General features: G+C 41.2%; 1 protein-coding gene across 2 annotated transcripts in view; it reads left to right on the top strand.

Annotated features, from left to right (window-relative positions):
• The window catches only part of gpc5c (glypican 5c), a 96,917-nt gene that overhangs the window by 54,975 nt on the left and 27,505 nt on the right, over window positions 1-14,437 (top strand). For both annotated transcript variants that reach the window (XM_085803663.1, XM_085803662.1), the window contains one exon: window positions 9,957-10,077. In XM_085803663.1, the coding sequence (XP_085659789.1) occupies window positions 9,957-10,077 (121 nt within the window). The remainder of the gene's footprint in view (window positions 1-9,956; window positions 10,078-14,437) is intronic.

Below are 14,437 nucleotides of genomic sequence, written 5' to 3'. Positions count from 1 at the left end.
GATGAGCCAAACTAGATATTGCAGACTTCACCTCGTCAGCAGACGGAAATGGAAAGAGACAGGTAGAAGAGTCTTAATGATAAATATCAAACGCCTCTTGGGTACAAGGTAATCACAGTATTTGATTACCTGTAAGTATATACCCCTGCTAAGTAAATCACTGTGCCTATTCATAGATCATTTTCATATTTCTGTTTTTCTCTCTTTAAACTCACTGCCCTTTCTCTTGCTCAGTCTCTTTTCCAGCTCTCTGACTATCCTGAGGGTTGGCCCAGGTCACAGTGGCCTAGAGAGCATACCGAGGCAGGACTAGACTTGGGGTAAACCCAGAAGACAGAGTACTTGCTGAAGTAGCCTACGGCTGGGGTGGTTTTGCAACCACAAATAAGGACTAGGGCCACTTTCTAAATTTAAACGTTTAGACTGGCTGTATCCAGGAAGTGTAAGTGTAACTATGGTCAGCAGTTCTTGTTTATATTAATTTGGCACTGAGAATCTTGGAAATCCCGATCCTCAAGAGAATTTCCAGTCTGCCATTAGCAGTGGGCCACATCTCCATGGCACCATGGTCTGCTGGCTCAGAGGGGGCTGGGGTCAGCTTTCATCTCCATCCGCCCAACAATCTGATAAGAGATGTCCAGTCAACAGCTACCACACTGCCACTCTGATTACACAGCAGACAAGAAAACATTCAGATAGGCTGCGTCGCTTCACCACAAGGACCTCTGGTCACAGTAAAGAGAGAGAAATGTGCATAATACAAATGAAAGGAAATCAGGATTTAATGATTGTTTATGAATGCTAGATTCCCCTCAGGGGCGCTCAGTGAAAGAGATAAGTGTCAGCAGTGATGGGCGAACTGAAAACAGGATGGAGGGAGAATATTGATCTGATACTTGACCTGCCCCAATAAAGACTGTGTACATGTATTTGCTGGCATTAGAAAAGAATATATAAAACAAACATGCAGTATGAAGGGAGCCATTCATAAGTGCACTAACACCTTTTACTGCACTGTAGAGGACAGGCTGTCAGTGTGTAATAGCCATGAGTAATATGAGCCATTGGACCTTCAACCATATAGCTGTTACAGTTGCAACCACTCAATAAACCAGCCTGGTCTTGGTAAAATCACCCTGGGACCTCTTAAGAAGTGGCAAAGCAGTTGAGACCAACATAGTGGTGTGTAATTCCAACCAAACCACACAGCCATAAACAGCCATATATTTCACTGGTCCGCAGCACCGCTAGGACAGATATATTGCCATCCCAGCACAGGTGTCATGCCTCAGGTAAAGTCCAACACAAAAAAACTGCACAGATTCAATAATGTTAAGGTCCTGGACTAAAATGTTTCATCCTGGCTGACATGACAAAACCCTGCAGTTAGTAGAATAAGTAGAGTTAGAAATAGCCTGTGGACTGTTTATGTTTGTGTGGAGCCCCATCATCAATTGTAAAAGGGCATGTCTTCTGCACTTGTGACGATTGCTTTAGGTCACTGAGTTCAACTTAAGGCCCCATTACTCTCTTAAGAGGTCACAGGATGATTTATTTCTACTAGTATTAGTTTTTTGTGAAATACTGTAACCCCCTCCCCTCCCAAAAAAACAAATAAATAAATAAATAACCAGAAGGAAAAAACTGTGCAACTGACAGATATGTATGTAACCTGTGGTGTTGGGTCACAAGTAGACAGAATTTGAGCATTGTTTAAATGGGTCGCTCGTAGGTCAAAAAGTCAACTTTTGCTAGGTTCAAGTAAAAGTGACATCACCAGTCCTACCTAAAGAAAGCAGTTTCATGGACTAACCATGGTTGATTATGTAGGCAAAACAAGGTTCAGTATCACAACATCTCATGATTAGTCATGCGGACACAAGGAACAGCTAGTCAGTATGAAATCACCAAAACAGTTTCCAACTCGCTTCAAAACAAGAGAAATGAGATTGCTGGGTTCAGCAGCTGACTGTGTTGATCTTGTTTGGGGTTTCTACCATGACTGCTGTGCCTGTGCTGCTCTTTTATTTTTCTGACCCCGCCTGACTCCACCTTACATCTCTGTCTCATCGCTCAATATACTGAAGCTTGCCAGACTGAAAGAAAGCATGACAGAGGGTCCACTGGGCCAGCGGCCAGGTCTACGAACATCACATGGCATCCTTGACTCAGCTTTTAAAGAAATTAACTGGGAACTTCACAGAATTTGGACGGATTAATTGAACTCTCGTTGCTCGGAAACTACAGTCAAAATTTCTACTTTCAGCAGTGGAAATCTAGAAATCACATAAATCAAAAGAATCTAATGAAACTGAACAGTTACAGTAAATCTGACACGCTTCTTTGAGTTTTGCTGGTTGTTAAACTTGGGAAACTTTTCTCCAAGTCTGCCTCATTATCCACAGTGTCCCAGTGTTTCTGAACGTCCATTAGGCCGATGTCTCACTGGGACAAGAGCAGCTAGAACTGTTTTAGCTCCAAATCTCCCAAGCTGCCAGGTGGAACAAGGAATAGGTGAGGACGAAAGACACGAGGGGACACATAAAGAGGGGAAAAACACGTGTCTCTTGGGAACAGAGTGAGAGTTAAATGAAGCCATGACTGCATGCCCCATGTACTGCCGAGATTTCCGAGCGACTGCAGCTACTGGTGGTGTTTAGCATGTTCATGTGGTTACCAGCTACGTTACAAAGGACAGCAAAAAGAACAGAGAGAGGAAGCACAATTTAATTGGATATTGTGGTAGTGGGCTGAGAAATTAAAAGGAAGAAGAACATATGACTTGAACTAAAGACTCTTGATGAGCTGGAGAGATCATTTAAAAAAAAAAAGAGGTGGGGTTGGGAGGTGAATGAGAGGAATAGAGCACAGACAGAAAAGCACATTGTTTGAGCTTGCCTGCCCTGTAGATAACCTCTCCTGATTTCCGTGCTATTTCTCCTTGCACATTTTATGATCAGAGCATCTCCGCTCTAATAAAGTTGACTTTGAGGCACAGAAAGCCACATCGCTTGCAGCCAGGAGTTTGTACGTCTTCTGTAAGAGCAGCCAAAGATTAAGCCAGTGTTTAATTTTGTATATACCTCATTGTTTGGTATGTTTATTTTCACTGTGTTTATCACTGGAAACAAGCCTTTGGGAGGAGGGTTTGTGGTAGGTCTTGCGAAACATTCGTATGTGTGTTTGCACACGTTGGTGTTTACTGTCCAACGGACAGCATGTGCACATACATCATGTCATGTTGATTAAATGTTTGCAAAGTGGCTTTTGACCAGTTGCCTGTTCATGTGCTTAGTGTTAGTGCAGTGAATGACTGCTAAGCTCACAGTGTGTGTGAGAACAGCCTGGCCTTTCAGAACAAAACCTCCTGTTCAGAGTATTTCAACATGTCCAAGCCCTGCTCGTAAAGTTAGCTGGCTACAAGCATCTACTCAACCCCTCCCTTGCTCTCACTCACTACTGGCCTCACTTGTGACTTTAGGTCCTCCTCCTCTTCCAGTGGAGAGGAAGAGAAAGCTGGAATCCTTTATATTACTCAGAGTTATGATGAGCTGTATATACAGTGTATGTTTTCATCTTATGTAGACTTATATTACTTAATAAAACAGTCAAATTAGCAGCGGTAAATGTGTCATTGGCACACAATTTTCCATGAACTGTTACACAACACCAGCACTAGGATGTGAGTTATATCGTTGGAAGAAAGTGTAATGGGGAGCGACAGTTATCTTGTTAGAATACTGTTAGTAGCAAGTAAAAAGCAATTTCAAGGAACTGGGGGAGTAGAACCACCAACAAAGCACCAATATCTAACAATCATTGAAGCAATTTACAAAATGGAAAAAACTGACACGTAAATTGAGATTGCAAAAAGCACAACTGGACAAATTGGAGAATATTGACAAATTACAAAACTCAGACTGGTGACGTGCAAATGGACAAATGGACTATCTAAAAATTAGAAACTGTGGCCTGAATGATGGATGAATGTACTTCCCAAGCACTGTTTGCTCTACAGTATGTTTATGTTTTTTGTTCTGCACTATTAATCCAGTGTGAATGAAGATTTAAGTGGCACTATGAGCACTATGGTCTTAGCTTCAGTGAAAAGCATGTTGGCAATGTAGGAAAAGTATGAAAATATAGTCTTTTTCTTCTTGCCAATCTCTTCTTTTGGTACTAAAATATCTGAATATATATTTGTCTTGTGAGTGTAAATCACAGAATGTTAAATCATAAAAAGAAGGGCTACGAAATTAAATAATTAAATGTGTATAGTGTAATAATATTTCTGTTTATTTTAGATGGGCCAGAGGTATCCATTCTCTTCAAATATGCACAGTAGACTTCAAGAGGGATCTATTTTAAAACTCTGTGGCAGCTGCTTTCTCCTTGACGTTAGCAGCAAGTTCACATTTTACACTGTGTTTCCCATACACAGTAACACGCGGTTATTAATGGAATTTGTGTCTGTAATGAAAAAATCGGCAGAGCAAGAACTAAACCTCCTTTAAAATCGCAACTTCTTGATTAGACTGCGTCACAGTGTGCATTGCAGGAAAAGTGGATAGACTTTTGCAGTGGAACAGACAAATAAACTATATGACCTGAAAGTGAAATTATCTTTGATGCTATAGTGTAGAGTGGTGAGGGCTCTGAAAAGGCAGCAAATAGTCCATAGAGTGGCTAAAAATCGCACAATTTCACAAAAAAAAGTGCCAAAGCCTCAATGATGACATCTTCAGATACTACAGCTGCCCTGAACCATTGTGTAGTAATCATAACCTTTCACTGTGAGTAACTCGGCGCTTGTTCAATCTCCTATACCCACGGCGGGTGGGAGGGTGTGGAGAGGCTTTATTAATCATGATGAACCAACAATTTGCTGTTTACCCTGACAGCAGTATCCACCAGCACTAATCCAATGCCCTCCTCAGCTGAAATAGTACCACCCACAGCCACAAAAATACACACACTCCAACATGAAAACAACCTCATCCCCTCTCAGTCATTAATCATTGCCCTCCCCACTTTGCTCTGATTCAGCCTGATGTTTCTTTCAGAGGAGTTATTCATCCAAATCAATTTCCATGTGGAAACGTGACTGCAAAAGAAGCAAACGGAAATATTTCCACCTCTAATAAATAGAAAAGGAGAGGAAGCTTTAGATCGCTTAATCAAAGAAGCATCAGTCAGTGATGCTGTGTGCTTTCAGAAGATAGCATCTCCAAGAGGGAAACACACAAAGAAAACACTTTATTTGAAAGAGGCAGGATGATGGAAATTGTATCATGTCTTCTATATCGCATATCAGTCAATTAAATGTTAATGTGACTGAATACTTTTTGACAGACTCATACATAGATGGACAGTGGTCAGGTATCAGGCAGTTTTCATTTTGAGGATTTCCCTTCAGTGTAATTGACTGTTTATACATCCTACTGCACGAAGGAGATGTGTGTGCTTCTCAGGCATAATTTGATGTGTTTCCTACTGACCTGGGAGGCAGAGAGCACAGCATGTCTCCTATATCACTGTATAATGTCAGGGAAACATGCAGAGTTGTAATGTTTAGTCCTCATATGCTGCCCGTGGAAAGTAATATTTGGATCTACAAGACTGATTTTCATTGTTCCAGAAAGTATCCCCCATTGCATTGTATATGTCTGTATTATTCAGTATTATCCTATTGATACATTCCTCGTGATGCATTGAGCTTTTGAGCTACTAAAGGTTGATTTATTGATTCTGATTACTAAAGCAAAGATCCAGATACTGTAGACTGTGTATTCACTCAGAAAATCTTGGCACAAAATGTCAGGCACACCATGTAGCCTTGATGCGCTATCCCACAATCCTGCCGTGAATTTTGAAACAAATCAAAAAATATCAACAAAACTGCCTTTTAATCATCTCAGAGATTATGTGCAACCGTTTATCTCACTGGCAGATACAACTGGATAATCTTCTTACCCACTGGGATCCTGGCAGATATCTCTGCAGAGAGTTTGCTGAACCAATGCAATTAAGCAATTAGACAAATTACAATCCCAACAAGACTACTGAATCGACAGTGTGTTTATTTTATGGTGTGTATGGGTCACACTGTGAGTCTCCAGCAATCATTGTAGGTTTGGAGGTTTAAAATAAATTTTGCTGTTGAATAGAAAAAAGGAATCAGTCTAGTTTCAAGCTGTTTGTTGTACTGACTGTTTTAAAGGGAGGTTCAAGGGGAGTTCAGAGTGCTCCGATGAGTGTCGCATAACAAAAAGAGATTGAAAACAAAGATCATCCCAACCTGTGGTTAAAGAGAAACACACATGTAGTGTATACACAAAACACATCTATCTAATTGAATCCCTGGTGAGTGTTGTGAGCTCAACTGGTGTTCAGTCTGCAATTGAGCAAAGATGAAAGACCAATCAGAATCTACTTCACCAGGGGCCAGCTCTCCCACTCTGACTGTTTCTAACCTCGTGTAAACCCCTCATCAAATGTTTACACATCCTTGAAATGTTGTTATTAATGCTATGGCGCAGCTTTGCTTACAGCACATAGAGCAGTGCACTGTAGGGGCATGTTTAAACGTGCACCCTGGACGCACACATGCCTTCTGTTGTCTCCCTGTGCACCTTGAAAGATGAATATTGAATATCTGTTCTCTGCCTCACAGCCCCACAGGCATTCCTGCGGGCCTTCAAAAGATCAAGACAGTTCAGTTTGGGGTCAGCATCGGGGAGTGGAGGTCACTTGCAGTCTGTGCTCCAGGCAGAGGGAATGACAGAACAGACAAAGCTGCCTTCAGGAGAGTGCATCAATTGGGCATTCACAGGGGAATGAGTCAGTTCAGTAGAAAATAGCCGGAGAGCCATGAGTCAGAAGCCGTACATGTGTAGGTAGTCATTTTGAATGTTTGTTGAGGTTGAACGTTTGAGACCACCGGAGGAGAGCTCTCCATTTATTAACCACACGAGAGGGTGATATCATTTAGGTGCTGAGCTTTTTCGCTTTTCTCGTACCGTTTTCTGCTCTACCTTCACAGTCACACTGTAATCCTTTAGGACATAGGGCTGTAGTGAGAATCATTTTGAAACAGGGGCATGCCCACTGGCAGGAAGTTTATCATGACATCTGATGTCTGCATTAGTTCTCTGTCTAGCAGGTAATCATCCCTGAGATGTCCTGCTGTGTCAGTTGTCACACCCCTTACGTCATATTAAACCTAGACCGCAGTGAAGTGTTCCAGGTCTAACACGGCCTGCCAAACTCACCCTGACACTTCCCTTTCATTAGCATCCCATCTGACGAGCTCTTTTCCACGCCAGTGCTGTTATCCCAAGCCAAGGCTGGAGACAGACACACACATGCTTCCGAACACACTGGCCCCCACTTTCAACCACTGCTTAGGGAGCTGTTTGATTCTTCAATTAATCATTTATGTCATAGGGGGGAAGTTGAAAGCCCAAAAGCAATCGATTGTTTCCATCTTGACAAGAGACGATTCAAAGCCGCCGGCCATTAAGAATTCACTGGTTGTCAAAGCAGACAGTGGTTTGTGTGTGTGTGTGTGTGTGTTTGGATGGTGGGGGTCCACTTTGCAAATACAGTAAATAGAAACAAGCAATGAAAGCAGGAGGAGGGGATAAAACAAGAAGGAGATGTGGAGTAATGTGCAGCAGCAGAGGGTTAAGTGAGAAATTTTTGCATTTTTATGGGCGTGATGTGTAAAGCGCTGTTTCAGCAAGCCGAAGGGGCACAGACCTTATCAAGACATTGCTTAGATCACAGAGATTCTCAGGTTCAGCACTTTTATGATTGCCTCCGCTCATATCCACATGAATACATGCAGGTGTGTGCATACACAACCGCACCGCAGATCCACGCACGTGCCCATCCATCGCATCACATATAAACACACTCACTTACACAGTCCATAATCATTTCATCAGCCTCGCGCTGCCTGTGGAAGCACCCGTTGATTCGATGCCTGTGGTAGATGTTATTCTTCTCTTTTACTGTTGAATTCCCCCCACGCATTGAAGATTAGCATCCACAATGCTCAAATTAATTTGGATAACAGTGTAATGGCTGTGGGAGAAAAAACTAAATATGTGGAAGCTGTCAGTTTAACAATGTATCTACAGTAAATATCTAACCTTGGCCAACGTAGGTAAGAACAGTAGGGCAGCAGATGTACTGTACTACACCTTTGGTGCCATGGTTACTGTAATAAGTCCCTGGTAAGGCTTGTGGAATCAGCATGATGTGGTTATATTAAGGAAAAGATTATTGTTTAGGTATTGTTTCCTCCAGACATGGACATGGATTATTTCTCTCTATATACTACATCACCTGACTTCCTCCTTCCGCCTAACAATAAAGCCTCACTATGGGTAATAAGCTGTTTGCCCAGCACTGCGGGGTCATTTCCTCCGAGTAGGACAGTCTCTGATCAGTGGAACAACATCACAATTCAAGAGGCAGATGAAAATTTCCTTTGCAGGTTGTAGTGTTTAACCTTAGGGACAGGCTGAGGAGACTCAATATCCAGAATGAAGAGGGGAATGACTGAGTGTGCATGTGCATAATAAGTATGAGAAATAGAGTTGAGAGTGGGTGAGTGAGTTTTAATATTAACAGTCTCCCAGATATTAATGCATTTTAAAGTACAGACACTTTCACACCGCAACAGGGTAAATTTATGAGCTTTTCATTTGCAGAAACTAATCACTATTCTACCAGTTTTGAGTTGTCATTGTTATTGTACTGGTTGCTGTAATTGGTGACTTTGGTTGTACGTTGTAAACAAATGAGATATTGGTCATTTAGTTATTGTATGTAATGAATTGGGTTAATTAGGTTCAGTGTAATGACTCATTTCCAGTTGCCCACAAGCCGGTGTGTTTTATTAGCAACAGTTAATAAATGGCGTTACCTTTTCAGTGACCTTTAACAGAGAGAAAAGTAGAATAAATAATATGCAGCACATATAGGTGACGGCTAAATAAATAAAGCTAGAGTACTGTGGATTACATTATTAAAGGCCTGCTTTAAAAAAACAAATAACGATGTAGTCCAGCTCGTATAAAAATTAATGCTATCATAATAATACAATGTTCAGTAAATCCCTCGTGGATGCTGAGCTGTGGTGTGCTGAATCATGATAGGTATTATTTATCAGCCAAAACAACGACAGCTATGTTTTAATTTTAAACAGTTACAGTACTTCCCTTCCAAATCAGGCACACTGCTAGAAATGTTAACCTCCCTGACATCAGCTCAACAACAGCTCTGACAAAATCAACAGCTATAATCCCTGCCAGGCCCAAGGAGCATGCCAGGGATTAAAGGGTCCAGCTCACCATGTGTCTCAGTTTCATTTTTACCACGCTGTGCCCAGTCATATTTTCATTTGAAATATTTTCAGTCGCAGAAGACCATAATAGCAGCATCCTGTGATGTTTGAGCACATTCGATTCATTCAAGGCATTGCTGACACAAAACACATTGCAGTGTTGAGTTTTTAATGTGTTTGTGCAACATGCTCTATGTTTCGTCTCTGACGGATGAGATACTAATGGTTTTCAGCTCATGTTGAAGAAGCACTGCGGTGTAGGCAGAGGACTTCAACATATCAGTGGACAGCACTGTCCTTAGTTTAGCTTAGTTTATTTGACAGTAAAATACAATGAAGTCTAACACTTATTTCCATTGTGGTTTTTTTGATGAACCATAATTACACATGGTTACATACAACAAGAAAAGATCAACAATGAACAAACTCACAATAACAAATACCTACAGTTAGAGTAGCAAACACAACAGCAAAATTGCACCAGAATATCTTGTGTTTCTGCCAATATTTACCTCTGTTTGACAGCAATATATATATATATATATATATATATATATATTTTTTTTTTAAATACCATAATATCTCTTTCCTTTCCTCACAGCTATTCTGGCAGAGTTGTAGGAAACGGTCTACACGCCCAGAGGCAGAACCCAGAGGTCAAAGTTCGCAGTGCAGACCCTTCGCTGGCTGAGGTCAAGGAGAGGTTGGATCTTTTTAACCAGGTATGATAAATGTACTTATACATGATGTGTATAAACACATTCTGTATAAGTGTGTATGTGCTGTCTGTGTTTTAGCATTTTCAAAACTACAGTAATTGGCATCAGGGTGCCAGTGACTCATCTGTTGATTCTTGCATATGTCACACATAATATGTGGGACTCCACTGAGTGGCAGGGGGGGTCACAGCAATTACTGTTCATGTCAAAACAAGGAGACCTCATTGTTTAGCTGACTATCTGTTGACAGTTGCGTTGTTTAGAAGAAGAATTTATAAAGAAAATAACTTGTATTAAAAAAACCCGGAGCTGAATATAGTTTTCAGGGTTATATCTTGTTTTGCAGAACAGCCTTTCCCAGTATTTCAATGTCAGTGTACTGAAACGGGTCAAAAGTCACTATCAACTAAAGTATTATGTAACAACAGCAAAATCTTAAATTATGGAGCTTTTGTCTAATTAGTGCTCCTTGAACAACAGAACACAAAGTCATGAGAGATGCTGAAATGTCCTTGCCGTTTCTTTAGACCCAAAGTCTTGTTTTGAGAGCAGAGGCAGATATCAAAGATAAATGAAAAGGACAGAAGGTGAAAGGGAGACAGTGACAAAAAAGTGAATTACTGTGGAAAAAAAAATAAGAAAAAGAAAGATGAGAGGCGGGAGCAAAAGGTCAGGAATGAGTGACAGATAGGCCGAGATGACACAAGCAGCTTCAAAGTGACACTGTTTGTCATGTAGATGGGGTTTAGGGCTGAAAGGGACCAAGAAGAAAAGGGCCATTTCACACAGTCCCTAGAGGCCATTTGAGGAGACAAACGGAGCAGGATTCGGTTCCCCTCTGCCTGCCTGCCCTTTTGTTGCCCTGAAAATTATGCCCACAGACAGTACACCAGCCATCTCTCACTTTCTATCTCTAAATCCCTCTTTCTTTCTTCAGTTTTGACCCTTTTGGTACCTATTTGATTTCTGATGTTTCTAATACATCTTAAGATCTACTCCTGTCTGCCCTTATTCTTCTCTGTCTTTGTCTTTCTCTCTTTTAAAGCACCTCTATATCAGCTCTTAATCCATTCTATATCATGGTAGTTCTTTATCCTCACTTGCAACCATCACCTTATACGCCTCTACTTCTTCTTTTTTCTTCTTCTCTCTCTCTCTCTCTTTCCCCATACATTGTTATTTTTGCCTTCCCGACTCACATGTATCTTGAGTCTCACATATATGTCTCAGCCAACCTGTGTCAGCCAACCTGTCTGCCACTGACAGCTCAAGATCATTTCTGTCAGACCACAACCTCCAATTATACATGGTATCTGTCAAGTATCCTGTTGTCATGGTAACTATGCAGAGTTGAGCGGGTGTCTTGTTGACATTTACAGGGTTGAAAACGCCTACCTTCATTCTAGACCAGGTGGCGGAGCGTGGCTGAGCTTTGTGGCGGTGCCAAATGAGAGAAAAGTATCACCAAGTGTTAAACGGTTTGACGCGGCAGGCTCTTTGATGTCTGATGAGTTGAACACACCCATGAGTATGGACATAGCCTACGTTTTTTGAGTCACGCCAACGCTATATAGTTGCACAGTTGCTGTATATTTACTAAACTGTTAAACATTAGTGATAAAAATGTTTGTCCCATTCTGTATCCAAGCATTTAAACTTCTGACACTCACCTGTGACAGCTAGGAACCCTAGGTACCATCCAAACTGTTTGTTATAGATCAAAGTGATTTTCTTTAAAATGCCATCCTCTGCCAGCCGTCGTAATAGGCTAATACCATTTCACGCTCAAACGGCTTTGGACAGGCTTAAAGGCACACTCCTTAATTTTCCTCCAGCAGTGCATAGCATCTCCCAAATCACCAAATTTCCTGCCACCTCACTCTTGAAAGTCTGACACTTTTACTATAAGGGGAAGTTTGCAGGTCTTAAAATCAAAATGCCGTTTCCCCTCTCTCTGCAGTTACGATAATTGTTCTTCAAACATTATTGAAATTGAATCCTTGTTTGAAAAGAGACAAATATTCTAGTTTCTGAACAAACAAGGTCATCACCTGCTCCTCTTTATCCAGAGCCCTCATACGTTTGGAGACACAGCCATTAAATCTGAATCTTCCAGGTGGGCAAGTCAAGCTCACAAAATAAATGTATCTGCAGATTGATTTTGGCAAGCCCATCTGGATCCTTTTCCAAATCGCAAACTTTACAGGACACCCTTGCTGCCTTTTAGGCTGTAAAGGTAATTGCAGTTCAATCAGGGGGGAGTTGTTTACAGATATAAAAAAAACTGTAAATCCATACAAGTTTGATTTATTTCCTTAGTTGACATTGACAAAGCTCAGACTTATAACTGAATCAGCAATATAACCTGAGATGAGATTACAATCATTACTGATGATAAGAAGGCCAGTGCACTACGAGTCTGGACTGGACTGATGGATGAATGATCAGCATTCATTGTGTGGATCCTGATGTGGATGAGAGAAGCAGGTACTATAACTTTAAATATATATAGCCGTTGAGGTAACAGCAAAGTGTTTGGCATTGACCAGCAACACCTACTGTATCTGCACCCCAGCTTAAATACTGATTAGATCTTTAAATAAATAATTGCCTATATGGGCCTTTGTGATCTGCCAGGCCCACATTGAGGAAAAACAAACCTGACCTTAACAGTGAGAAAAATCTTAACAGAAAGCAGCGTTGTTGATCTTGTGCTTAGACGGCTCCCACATAGATATTGTACAATCAAACTAATGTCAGTGCGGTGGTTAATTTTGGCTCTTTAGGTCTGTACTTTCCTGTCTTTAGAATAACAACTTTGAGTCTCAGACTCTCAAAGTGAGGGCATTTTTAAGAAGCCAAATAATTTATATCAGTCTTTACGACATCAAAGAACTCTTTTGAGCTAAGATTTGAATTTTGTGTCAGTGTTAGAAATACAATTAGGCCTCTTGTGTGTTTGTCTTCTTTCATCCTTGGAGCTGGTTTGACTTATGCTCAGTGGGGAAAATACAGTGGACTGATTTTAAAATTCACACATATTCTCTTTATTTGACTTAAAAGGTATTGCAGGTATTTCAACGAATCCCTAATCTGAGCTTCTCCATATTTGAATAACCTTTATTCCTCCATTTCCGGGATTAGTGAGGTTGAGACGTGTATATTTTTACCTGCTGGAGAGTAGTTAGGTCCACAGCACTGTGGCACTAAGAGGATTGAGGAAACGGCTGCTGATGTATCACAGGCTCTGACCTCTCATCTACCCATGGCATTCTGCTCTTAAAGCACTCAGAGCTCTGCAAACACAACGTGCATGTGTGTGTATGGGCGCACACTAGATTGCGCATGCACTTAGAAGAGCATCTGCTGGATTCACAGGCAACCTATGACAGACAGGCTTGCAAGGTGAGAGAGGGATTATACACACAATCATAGCAAAATATCTGGAGTTAAATGAAGTTTGTAAAAGCTGTAAATAACACACAAACACACGTAGGACAAACCTAATCTCTTGACCTCTTATAAAATGGTCCATTAAGTGAGCAGGCCTGTGTGTCTCCACTGACGATCCTCTTTCTTGCTCTGTTTCCCTCTGCCTGTAAATATTGCGAATGTGGACAATAAATGTTTCAAAGTGGATTTTTGATCCGCGGCCATCGGTCCAGCTGTTTTTGGGTGGGGATCTTTCTACAGTGGTCTATCTGTTTCCATGTGAATATTAAAGCCAGATCACTTGTCAGTATTTCAATTTGCACTTAAGCAAATACAAAGTCAGTAGTAACATGTCATGCAGGGGCAAAACACCCAGACGCTCATTCTTACCCTTTTCGAACCCCTATTTCTGTCAATATTTTTCTCCCAGACACACGCACAGACACACACACGGGTTCAGACAGCATCATTAGAAATGCTGTGGTGGACAGGGAGTTGTAAAGACTCCAACATAAAACTTCAGTACAGAGAGGCCAGTTGTAAGTGTCTACTGCTTTGCTCTCTGGTTTGGCCTGTGGCCGAGCCAGGTACCACATCACAGAGAGCTTACTTATGTTTCACACAGGCACACGCGCACACACACACACACACACACACACACATCCCTACTGTGAATCCTTTAGATCCTTGAATCTATCAACCAGTGCAGGGACCCAGTGCTCTTGTTTTTGAGGACTTGAAATAAACAAAATAAAATGTTTTATGTTAACTCGTAAAGAACATACGAGTTGTATGAGTAACCCATAGTTGCTTTTGTGACTTCAGTTCGCCTTCACTGTATACGTTTCTCTAAAGTTTTAGCAGTGCCTGCAGCAGTCAGACAGGGTTTGAGCTTTAAAGAGTTAGTGGAGTCCAGGGATGAAGAAAGAGC

Source organism: Trachurus japonicus, chromosome 17 (genome assembly GCF_045865225.1).
Source record: "Trachurus japonicus isolate A0001 chromosome 17, Traja_1.0".
Taxonomy (NCBI): Eukaryota; Metazoa; Chordata; class Actinopteri; order Carangiformes; family Carangidae; genus Trachurus; species Trachurus japonicus.
This window is presented reverse-complemented; position numbering and strand designations above follow the sequence as displayed.